This window comes from Ursus arctos, unplaced genomic scaffold (assembly GCF_023065955.2).
Source record: "Ursus arctos isolate Adak ecotype North America unplaced genomic scaffold, UrsArc2.0 scaffold_8, whole genome shotgun sequence".
NCBI classification, from domain to species: domain Eukaryota; kingdom Metazoa; phylum Chordata; class Mammalia; order Carnivora; family Ursidae; genus Ursus; species Ursus arctos.
In genome coordinates, this window is record NW_026623100.1 from 48,751,795 (window position 1) to 48,762,662 (window position 10,868).

General features: G+C 49.6%; 1 protein-coding gene across 1 annotated transcript; it reads left to right on the forward strand.

The window, feature by feature from the left end:
• The first annotated feature begins 1,943 nt into the window (after positions 1 to 1,943).
• Positions 1,944 to 4,844, forward strand: SPMIP9 (sperm microtubule inner protein 9). The gene is made up of 3 exons (XM_026516539.2): positions 1,944 to 1,970; positions 2,685 to 2,777; positions 4,416 to 4,844. The coding sequence occupies exons 1-3, from the start codon at positions 1,944 to 1,946 to the stop codon at positions 4,842 to 4,844; spliced, it is 549 nt and encodes a 182-aa protein (XP_026372324.1).
• The last annotated feature ends 6,024 nt before the right edge of the window (positions 4,845 to 10,868 follow it).

Genomic DNA, 10,868 nt, shown 5'->3' on the forward strand with positions numbered 1-10,868 from the left:
ACAATAGAGAACAAACTGCTGGTTACCAGAGGGGAGACGGGTGGGGGGATGGGGGACCTAGGTTTGGGGATCAGGGAGTGTACTTGCCAGTAATGAGCACTGAGAAATGTGTAGAATTGTTGAATCACTATACTGTCCACCTGAAACTCATGTAACACAGTATGTTAACCACACAGGAATTAGAAATTTCTTAAACTTTTTAAAAAACAGAGTAGTATTCCATCATATGTGTATATCACATTCTGTGTGTTTACTCACCTGTTGACGGATGTTGGGGTCATTCCATCTGTTGGAATGTGACTACCGCTGCTGTGAACGTGGTCACACAAGCGTGCGTTGGAGCCCGTGCTCTCAGTTCCCCGGGCACACGCTCGGAGGAGGACCCGCAGGATCGCAGGGCGATTCCGCGTTGATGTCTAAGTTTTGGAGGAACCACGGTACTGTCTCCCGCAGCGGCTGCACCGTCTGCGTTCCCACGGGCAGCACATGAGGCTCCAGTTTCTCCAACGCTTACTTTATTTTTCATTTTTTGGATCACAGTCAGCTCAACAGTGTGAAAGAGGGCGAAATTCTGATGGACAGAGGAGGGACAGGCCAGCCTTTCAGGCAACAGAGGCCAAGAGGGGCTGTGGTGTGCAGTGGATCGAGTGGCCCACGGTCTAATGTCAAAATCCATGTGGGGTTCTGTTTACCTTCCTCTCCTGGAAACGACCGATTCTGCAGAGTATTGGCAACCCCCCACCTCCCTGGTACCTTCCAGTGCTGCTGCCGGAGTTCATGTTGGCTCAGGTGTTCTGGAATGCCAGCGGCTTGCCGTGAGAGGGTGAGCCAGGGACCAGGGGACTGCCACCAGGAGGTGAGCCAGTCACCCATCACAATGACCGGGGACTGTGACCAAAGCAGCCTGCATTACGTAGGTGAGGGCTCATCTCAAGGACAGGTGTGGCAGTGGGACACTGGCGGGACTCTTCATGCAGCGGGGGCACCTGGAGTGGGGAGGACAGGAGCACAGTCATCCTCTTGGTAGAGGTCGGGTAGGTGCTGTTTGCACGGAAGCTGGCCCCCAGCCCCAGGAGGAGAGCTGTCCGTGCACAAAAAGGAGGGGACATAGGACTGTTTGAGGTCTGGCTACCACCGTGCTGGGCCACAGCCCACTGAGTGGAGTAAGGCTCAGGGCAGTGTTCCGTGGGAATGAAGTGGAGGACCAGACAAGAACGGGGAGCTCAGGTTGCTCCCCAGTGCCCAGCTGTAAGGCTCCCCACTAGGACTTCAGGGCTGGGGAGTGAGGGGCAGGACTGGACCTATCTGCTGCTGTTGTTCAGCGGGGAACGCAGAGCCTCACAACTTTCTTCAGCCTGGATACCCCCAACCCTACTAGAAGACATGGTTTGTGCTTCTGAATCAGGGCGCCTCTAAGTCCTAGGCCTGCAGTCGGCTTCCTCAGGACAGCTCAGAGCCCTGGTTCGGTGGGACCCGGGAGTTGCAGTCAGCTCAGCCTGGCTCCGGGAGCCCATTCCGCGCACCTTTGCAACTCGGCATTAGCAGCATTATGCTGATGGCCTGAAATGGGCCGCGGTGGGAGCATTACACAGAAATTGGTAAATGTTACGAACCACCGCTTATTTATTTGCCTCCAAAAGGTGGTTGTTAAAGATTTACCAGCACGCTTCCTGCCCTGCGTGAGAGGTGAATCTGATGTTCTCATCAGCTCGAATTCCTTCTGGGACCTGCTCCTGCCCCTTTGCCCCAGGACCCCTGTCCACCTGTCCATTGATCCTTGCTGCTGCCCTCAAGCCCTGGATGATGGAGTAACGTGCGGGGGGGGGGGCTAGGAGGACTGGGGCAGTTTGCTGACTTGGCACAGCTTTGGGGACAGCGGCTGTTTCCCCCGGCCTGTGGCGGAAGTAGGGCTAACCAACTTGTTTGCACCTAGGTTGGCTGCTATGGCAGGTGTGGTGTACCCCGGACAGGTGAGTGTTGTGGGTTTCCGTGGCCTGTGACCACCTCAAGGTTGAGCAGCTTTAGCAAACAGGCCCAGGCGCCTTGGGGCTTCTTCTGGTCGTCATTCTGGAATGGGGTGTGTGTGTGTGTGTGTGTTTAAAAGGCGGAGGAAAGTAAGGATATACAATTTTCTGGGGGTTCATTTATTTATTAAGCATGCATTTATTAGGCACCCTTGGTGTGTCAGGCTCTGTGCTGGGCTTCAAGGCTGCAGAGATGCCAAAGATTAGGTCCTAATCTAGTATATTTCATTAAATCAATTACAATCGCCCTGATAAGTGCTGTAATGAGGGATGTTAAATGCGCTATGAAAGCAGGGGAGAAGGAGTTTAATTGGGGGGAGATGAGGAATCAAAGGGTGGGATAGCTGTGTTGGGGGAGAAATTTAACCTGGGTTTTGGAGCATGCATAGGAGTTTGTCAGTCCATGAGGAGTACCACTAGTGTTTCCAGCAGGAGATAAGGGAAAAGTGGAGTGTAGTGAGGCTGGAGTGCAGAAGGCATGGAGGGGAGCCAAGAGGGGCGAGATGGCAAAGGTCAGTAGAAGCCAGGTCAGGAGGGGCTCCGAATGCCAGGCCCAAAATTTGGTCTTGGTTCTATGGACAATGAGAAGCCGCCGAATGCTTTTAGGTGGAAGAATGGCAAGATGAGATCTCTTGTTTTGTCATCTCCCTTGCCCTTCAGGCCCCTGTGGATTTAGACATATACAAAAGTTCCTACATGGCTGACTATCAACACTACGGGAAGCACAAATACTCCAGAGTCACACCACAAGAGGTAAGAAGCTACTCAGTCTTGTCTTCTGCTCGGTGGCCCACCGAAATCATCTCTACTTCCTTTTATTATGCGTGGTATTGGGGGCACTTATTGAGAACAGAATCTGATGCCGGGCGATCTAAAAAAGTCTTTTACGCGTGTGCTTTGCGTGTATGTTTTAAAACGTACATCAACCCTAAGTCATGCACATGAGAGTGTAAATGATACACACTCACAGTTTAAATAACATTCACAAAACAAACACCAGTGTACCCGGCATCAGCCAGCTGAATGCAGACACAGCACATTAGAAGTACCCTAGAGCCCCCAGGGGGCCCCTCCTGCTCCCAGCCCTCCTCCCACCTCCAGAGGGAGCCGCTACTCTGAATTTTGGGTTAATCATTGTCTTGTGTGTCTTTTAAAAAATAGTTTTACTGTGTATGTGTGTATCCCGCTAAACAAACTGTTGAGGTTTGCCTTTTTGAGCTCTGTTATACATTGGATCATATTATTTGTACTCTTCTGTGACTTTTACTTTTTGCTGAATATTATGTTGTTTATAATATATTATGCACTTTCTGCTGTGTCGTATTACGTTGTATGAATGTGCCATCTTATATTTGTCCCCTCTCCTGTTGGACATCTGGGTTTTTACTTTCTGGTACTCCTCCCAACGCCCCGTGCTGCAATGTGGATTACACAGCCTAAGGCGCAGGGTCGGCTGCCGTGGGAGGGAAATCGCTTGCCCTGGGGAACATCACTATTTGCAAAGTGGCTGTGTCACCGGAGCGGGGGACAGTGCATTCTGTGGCTCTCCAACCTTGCCATCAACTTGGTATTGAAAGACTTTCCGATTTTGGCTAGTTTGGTGGGTGTGGAATAATATCTTCTTGTGCTCATAATTTTCATTTCCCTGTTTTTTAATGAGGTTCAGCATCTTTTCCTATGTTCATGGAGATTTATTACCCCGTGAGATGTCTGTCACATCTTTTGCCTGTGTTTTTGTGGGGATGCTTGTCTTTTTCTTCTTAATTTGTAGGAGTTCTGTAAATATCCTAGACGCGTTTCATTTGTCAGTTACAGAAATGGCAACACTCTTCACAGGCTGTGGTTTGTCTTTTCCCTCCCTTTCAGTGACTAGAAATTCTTACTTTAATATAGTCGGATGTACCAGTCTTTCCCTTTATCATTTGCCCTTTTCCAATCTTGTTCAAGAAATCCTTTCCTGTCTCCAGGTAACTCCACTAAAAATAAGAAGAAATTCTGTACAAAGACGGAACAATTTCTGGGATATAGTACTTGGAGAAAAATGCAGAGTGGGATTATAATGGGCATCAGTTGCATACAAGCCAGGGGGTGTAACGCTTCATTATATGTTTATACGAGCATAAACTATATCTAGAAAGATAGAAAAAACACTTCAGCGGGTGCCTCTGGACATGGGAACCAAGGGAGGAGGAAGGGTGGGAAAGAGACTGACTTTCACTAGAAACCCTTTTCTATTATTTCAGTATTTCCCTGGGTCGGATATATCACCATTCAAAAACCAATTTAAATTTTTTTAACTAAAGAGACATGTGCTGTGTCTTGGATGAGGCCCAGAAAGCGCCGTCTTTCACTTCTCTCAGCCGTCCATTCCTGTGTGACTTATTTCCACAGCAAGCGAAGCTGGATGCCCAACTCCGGGACAAAGAGTTTTATAGGGTCGTCCCCAGCTCCAAGCCCAAGCTAGAGGACGGATACCCCGCCTTCAGAAAACTCCACGTGACCGCCAAAGACCTGGGACAGCCCGGCTTCTTCCCCCCGCAGGACCAGGACCGTGTGGCCGCAGCGGAGGACGAATGCAGGTTCACCAGTATCTGCCGTTCAGTGTACCCCGTTTCCCACGCCCTGTACCTGGCCCAGGGTGTCCCCACCCGGGTCCGCCAGAGTGCCGGCTTTCCGTGCCTCCTGGAGCCCGAGCTGCAGCCCACGCCCGAGGAGGGCAAGGGCTACTTTCTACTGCCTGGCTGCCTCTGTCCGCGTCACCATGAAGTCAAGTTCCCCATCTTGAACCGATGGGGGCCCTTGATGCCATTTTACCAGTAGGAAGGGTGAGAGCGCCTTCAGGGGGGCTGGGCACATCCTCCCTCTCGCAAGGAGTCCCCGCAGGCACTTGGAGAACGGACAGGAGGACTGAAAATAAAACCCTGGAAAGACGTTCCAGCAGCACTGGGGGTGCTTGTTCGACCTTGTTCCCCATCCTGTCCCGGGACAGCGCCCGCACCCTCGCACCACCTGCGGACGCGAGGGGGGAGCGGGGAAACTCGTGTGTATGGAGGCTGGAATGCGTGTGATGTCTCACGACAAGGAAGAATCCTGCTGGAAAGATTCTTGTTGTTTTAGGCATTTACTTACAAAATGGGAACAATCTCATTTCCCGTAGTTGTCCGACGTTGAGTGTGACTGCAAAATGCTGCTGGGCAACGTTCCCGCGCTGCGCTTCGCTTGCTCGCCACGCCCACCCCGTAGCCCATTTCCAGGGCATCGTTTTATACTCTCCTTCTTGCTCAGTGGAGCTTTTGTAAACATATCCAGGCATGAATCGGTTAGGGAGCCGTAGAGCTGCCGAACAAGAAACCCAAGAGCAGCGGCTTGAACAACATCCTAGTTTCTCCCCGTCTAACGCTTCAGAGGTAGGCGGCCCAGGGGACGGGGCCTCCCTGCTGTGGCTCCCGTCTCTGCGTCCACCGTGGCTGCCACAGACTAAATTGTGTGCCCCCCCTCCAAATGCATCGGTTGAAGTCCTAACCTCCAGTGTGACTGCATTTGGAGACAGGGCCTTTGGGAGGTAATTAAGGTCCAATAAGATAATAAGGGTGGGACCCTGTTCTGATAGGATTGGTGGCCTTCTAACTAAAGGAAGAGAAAGGGAGCTCATTCTCTCCCTCTCAACACACACACACACACACACACACACACACACGGAAAGCCATGTGAGCACACAGTGGGGGAGGCAGCCATCTGCAAGCCAGGACAAGAAGCTTCACCAGAGACCAAACTCTGCCGGACCTTGATGGTGGACGTCCCGCCTCCAGAACTGTGAGAAAATAAATTTCAGTTGTTGAAGCCTGCCAGCCGTGGTATTTTGTCATGGTAGTCCAAGCTAAGACAGTGATTCCTGGGGTGCCTGGGTGGCACAGCGGTTAAGCGTCTGCCTTCGGCTCAGGGCGTGATCCCGGCGTTATGGGATCGAGCCCCACATCAGGCTTTTCCGCTAGGGGCCTACTTCTTCCTCTCCCGCTCCCCCTGCTTGTGTTCCCTCTCTCGCTGGCTGTCTCTCTCTCTGTTGAGTAAATACAATCTTTAAAAAAAAAAAAAAAGACAGTGACTCCTTCAGTTATTAACATTTTCCTGTGAGCAGAAAGCAAGAAACGCGCAGAGCAGTACAGGTGTACCCCTTCCAGGGGCACAAGGTAGAAATGATGTCCTTCACTTCCAGTCCCGTCCTCTTGGCCAGAGCTCAGCACATGGTCCCAACAAACTGCAAGGAAGGCTGGGAAATTCACCTTTATCCTGGGCGGCCATGTGCCCAGCAAAAAAATGAGAAGTTAGTAGAATAGAAGGAGAGGATTATTCGGATGGCTGCCTACCCATTTTTGCCACAATACATGAGAAGGCTTTCCCGTTCGAATCCCCCTGCACACCAGTGCTTCCCTAGGGGATCTTGTTAAAAAGCAGATTCTGAGTCAGCCGGTCTAGGGTGGGGGCAAGATTCTGCATTTCCGACAAGATCCCAGGGGTGCGGTGCTGCCGGACGGGAGACCCTACACGATACTCTGAGTCTTCCTTTCCTCTTCGCAAGTCATTGCTTATAGATCTAATTATTTTTAATAGCTGCCTAATACTCCATTGAACTGATGGATCTTGATTTATGAAACTATTTCCTTATTGGGGGGCAGTTGTGCTTTTCCAATATCCTTCCTACAAATTATGCAGCAATAACACTGCATGAACATATATCCTTACAAATGATGCTTTTATTTCTGTAAGACAAGAGTCTTACAAGTGCTGGATTTGTGCTGGGTCAAGGGGGTGGGTGCTTGGTGCTAACAGATAGCACCAAAACAGCCCCTTCCTCCTTCCCATCTCCTCACCAGCACATGGATATGATCAATCTTTCTGATTTTTGCCAATTTCATGAATAGAAAATGGTATCTCACCGTGGCTTTAATTTGCAATTACTTGGCCACTAGTGAGATACAGGATCTGTTTTATATCATTAGCCATTGGGTTTCTGAGTCACATCTTTTGCCCTGAATTACCTTTTTTTCTTACCAATTTATAGGAGTCCTTTTCTTCACATGGTCATGTTAGCTCCTTATCTAGCACATGTTTCAAACATGTTCTGTCTTAACTTTTAAATATACAATTTAAAATATATACTCTGAACATATTTTGTTCTAACATAAAATGAATACCTTCAGTAGAAAATGCTGCGAAGCGAAGAAAGGTGTGACGAAGAAAAAGAAATCACGTCTAATCCCACTGCTCAGTCAGGGATGACTACTGTTAACATTTTGATGCCCAGGGTTCCAGATAATGGTCAGATCCTTGAGCTGTTGCACCAGACAAATCTGGGGTTCCACCCATGCCTGAGTTTGCATCTTAGCAGCTGAGGGGTATTCTAGAAAGTTATTTCATGTCTCTGAACAGCGATGTCCTCATTAGTAGAAGCACTAAGGACACTCCTACCTTTTGAGTAAACACTGTTTGCTCAGCATCTGAGATATAGTCCGTGTTCAGGGAGACCTTTTACAGGCATTTTTACAAATCTCATACCGAATATGTAATTTCAAATCCTGCTTGGTCTTTGTGGCATTAACTATAAGCATTGCGACTCAACCTCGAACCTTTATACATATCCTTGCGCGAACACACCGTAATTACTATTGTTAGACAGTCAAGTTGTTTCCAATTATGTATTTTTCTCTTACAAATTAGGCTACGGAATAAACTTTTTTCTATAATTAGGTGGAAAAAGAAGCAAAGTTACTGTGTCAAAGTGTATGGATATTTTCTCATTGAGTCTTACCACCCTGCTTTCTAAGCAGGCGCTGTCTTTAATATTAAGGAAACATTTCTTCGGTGTGATGATGGCATTTTGGTTATGTTAGCTCTCTAACATAAGATCCTTCGTTTTGAAATATTTACAGGAGAGATGGTATCTGAACTTTACTTTAAAATGCTGTAGCAAGGGGCTCAGTCAGTTAAGCGTCTGCCTTCAGCTCAGGTTATGATCCCAGGGTCCTGAGATCAAGTCCTGCATCTGGCTCCCTGCTCAGCGGGGCTCCCTCTGCCTGCCGCTCCCCCTGCTTGTGCTCTCTCTCTGTCAAATGAATAAATAAAGTCTTTAATAACTAACTAACTAAATAAAATGCTGTAGCAAAATAGTGTTGTTAGAACAAGGGAATAAGTAAAGCAAGATCGGTGACAAAATTAAAGCCGTAGCTGGTGATGGGCGCACCGAAGTCCATTGTCCTACTCTCTCCACTTCTGTGTGTGGTTGAAATTTCCCATCACAGACATTAAAACAGGAAGGAAAGGAGGAAGAGAGGGAGGGAAAGGAAGACAGGAAAGGAGGAAAAAAGAAAGATACACACCCCTTTAGACTACTGCTAGCCATTTATTAGCTTGTCTAATTCATACTATCCTTATCATTCTTGCTACTCTCAGTAAGAAAGAAAAAGAGGAAGGAAGGAAGGAAGGAAGGAAGGAAGGAAGGAAGGAAGGAAGGAAGGAAAGGGAGGGAGGAAGGAAAGAAGAGAAGGGAGAGAGGAAGAAGGAAGGAAGGAGGGAAAGAGAAAGGGAGGGAGGAGGAAGGAGGGAGCGAGGGAGGAGGGAAGGAGAAAAGGAAGGTTGGAGGAAGGTAGGAAGAAGGGGAGGGAGGGAGGGAGGGAAGGATTATAAGAGGAAGGGAGGGAGAGAGGGAGGGTTGGGAGATAGGGAGGGTGGAAGAGAAGAAGGGAAGGGAGAGAGGAAGGGAAGAAGGGAAGGGCGACAGGGAAGGAGGAAGGAAGGACGGAGGGAGGGAGGAGGGAAGGAGGAAAAGAGGAAGGGAAGGAGGGAAGGATTAAAAGAGGAAGGGAAGGAGGGAAGGATTAAAAGAGGAAGGGAAGGAGGGAGAGTAGGGAGGGAGGAAGGAGGGAAGGGAGGGAGGGAGGAAGGAGAGAGAGAAAGTCTGCTAGTTGGATAGTATAGTCTCCGGTCCCTGGTGAGGCTGAATAATTTCACAGATGATTCTTATCTCTTCATCGCTTGTAAAATGCTTTCTTACTGCTGTGGTCCCTTCTCCCTTACCTGCTACAATCCTTAGTGAATCTGTTTTATCCATAATGCCTTCTAAGATGTCTGTAAAAGAGTGTCTATGAGCGAAAGTTCACTGCTTTTCAGTGCTTGTTGATAAGTAACAGTTTTTCCAGGGCTGGGTCATGTGGATCAGCGGACGGTTTTAACACAGTGATTTCCATAGAGTGATTTAGTGGAGGTGAAAACATTCCTAACAATAGCCACCCTTTACGGAGCACTCCTCCTACACCAGGCTCTGTGCTGCACACATCACACACACGGCTTTGGCCTCCCATACTGATGAAGAAACCGAGGTTCAGGGAAGTTAAGAGCCCGCCCAAAGCCACACATGGCAAAGCCGGAATTTGAATCCAGATTTATCTGATTCTAACCCCAATGATTCAGTCATTTTTAGAATGTCGCATGCCATTTTTATTCTGCATCAACGATGGAAAACCCTTTAATACGATAGCCGTCTTGCTCCCTAATGTCCAAGTTTCCTGGATTAACCCCCCCTCGGGGGAAGAATCGCCCAACCAAGAAGATGGGCCGGTTCAGAGCTCCCTCTGGATTCTTAATCCGAGGTGTTCAGGAGGTCACAGCCCCCATCACAGGCTTACGAGGGCCGAGACTGGCCTTGCTTCAGATCTGGAAGGGATCACAGAGACAGGTCTGGACGGGAGGGACGCAGCAGGATGGCTCGCTGGGGTCTGGCCCAGGGAGGGACTGGCTCCAGCCACGAGGATGAGTGGAGACCCCAACACCCTGCACTTGAGACGCTGGCCACACAGTCCCACAGAGAGGCCTCAACGTGACCCTGAGCTGAGTCTGGGCTAGAGCCACTGAAGTCCCTAGGGCCCGCCTGGGAAAGCTGTCTCATCAGCCCCCGCCGCCCCGGCCGCCTCTGCCGGCATCCAGGAGCGCCCCCTGCAGGTCCTCCCATATCACCCCCCCCCCAAGGACTCAGAATGAAGTTTGGCCATGCCTCAGCTCCGGCACAAGCAGGCTAGGTGGCCCCCACGTGCGCACGACCCTTCCCCACGCGCGGACCCGTTGCCCACCTCTGCGCCCGTGCCCTTGCTGTTTCTTAACGTCTGCTAGAAAACCCTGTCTTCTGCTTTCCCCCAGCTGAATTCCTCTCTCCTTGGAAAAGCCTGTCTGGACCATCCCCTGGCCCTAAATTCGCCATTCCTGCGAGTTCCCAAGTCCCGTCATTCCTACATCTCTCAAAGGGGTGCTGGAAGGATTAAGGGACCCAACACCTCGGGCCTGGCAAAGAAGCTCAGTACTTGCTAGAACTTTTTCGTTTTGATTTTTATTGTCTTATTTCTCTCGGAGAGAGTTTTTATCTTTGTTGCTCCTGGAACCTGGCATACAGTAGAGGCTCAATAAATATTGAAAGAATGAAGGGGGTAGGCGGGAGGAAGGGCTTTCCAAGGGGAAGCACAGCAGCGAGGTGGCCCCAGGCCTGACCTCCAGGTATTTTCTGTAGCAGGTCTCCTGGCTCTTACCTCCAGCAGCTTCCAGCTCCCTGCAGGGTTGTGTGTCCACCTGGGGAAGCTCTCAGTACCCGGTGATGTCAGGTGAAGTTAACTGAGTGACATTCCTGACGATGGCCCACAGCTTTGCCCACTGAATTCTACGCTTAACCAAATGGAATCCTCTTTGGGAAGACTGCTGGTCTACAAGAACTCCAAGCTGGGTTTGGGCCACCCCTTGTACGTTCCTAGTCCCAACTCTGGCCTAGTGCAATAACTGTATTTATTTAAATGTATTTTTAAAAGA

What these genes read in the sequence shown, in the direction of transcription:
- SPMIP9 (XM_026516539.2), top strand. Translation starts at nt 1,944, where the DNA reads ATGGCAGGTGTGGTGTACCCCGGACAG. An exon ending in GTGTGGTGTACCCCGGACAG is followed by an intron (nt 1,971 to 2,684) that starts GTGAGTGTTGTG and finishes CTTGCCCTTCAG; the next exon opens with GCCCCTGTGGATTTAGACAT. An exon ending in CCAGAGTCACACCACAAGAG is followed by an intron (nt 2,778 to 4,415) that starts GTAAGAAGCTAC and finishes TTATTTCCACAG; the next exon opens with CAAGCGAAGCTGGATGCCCA.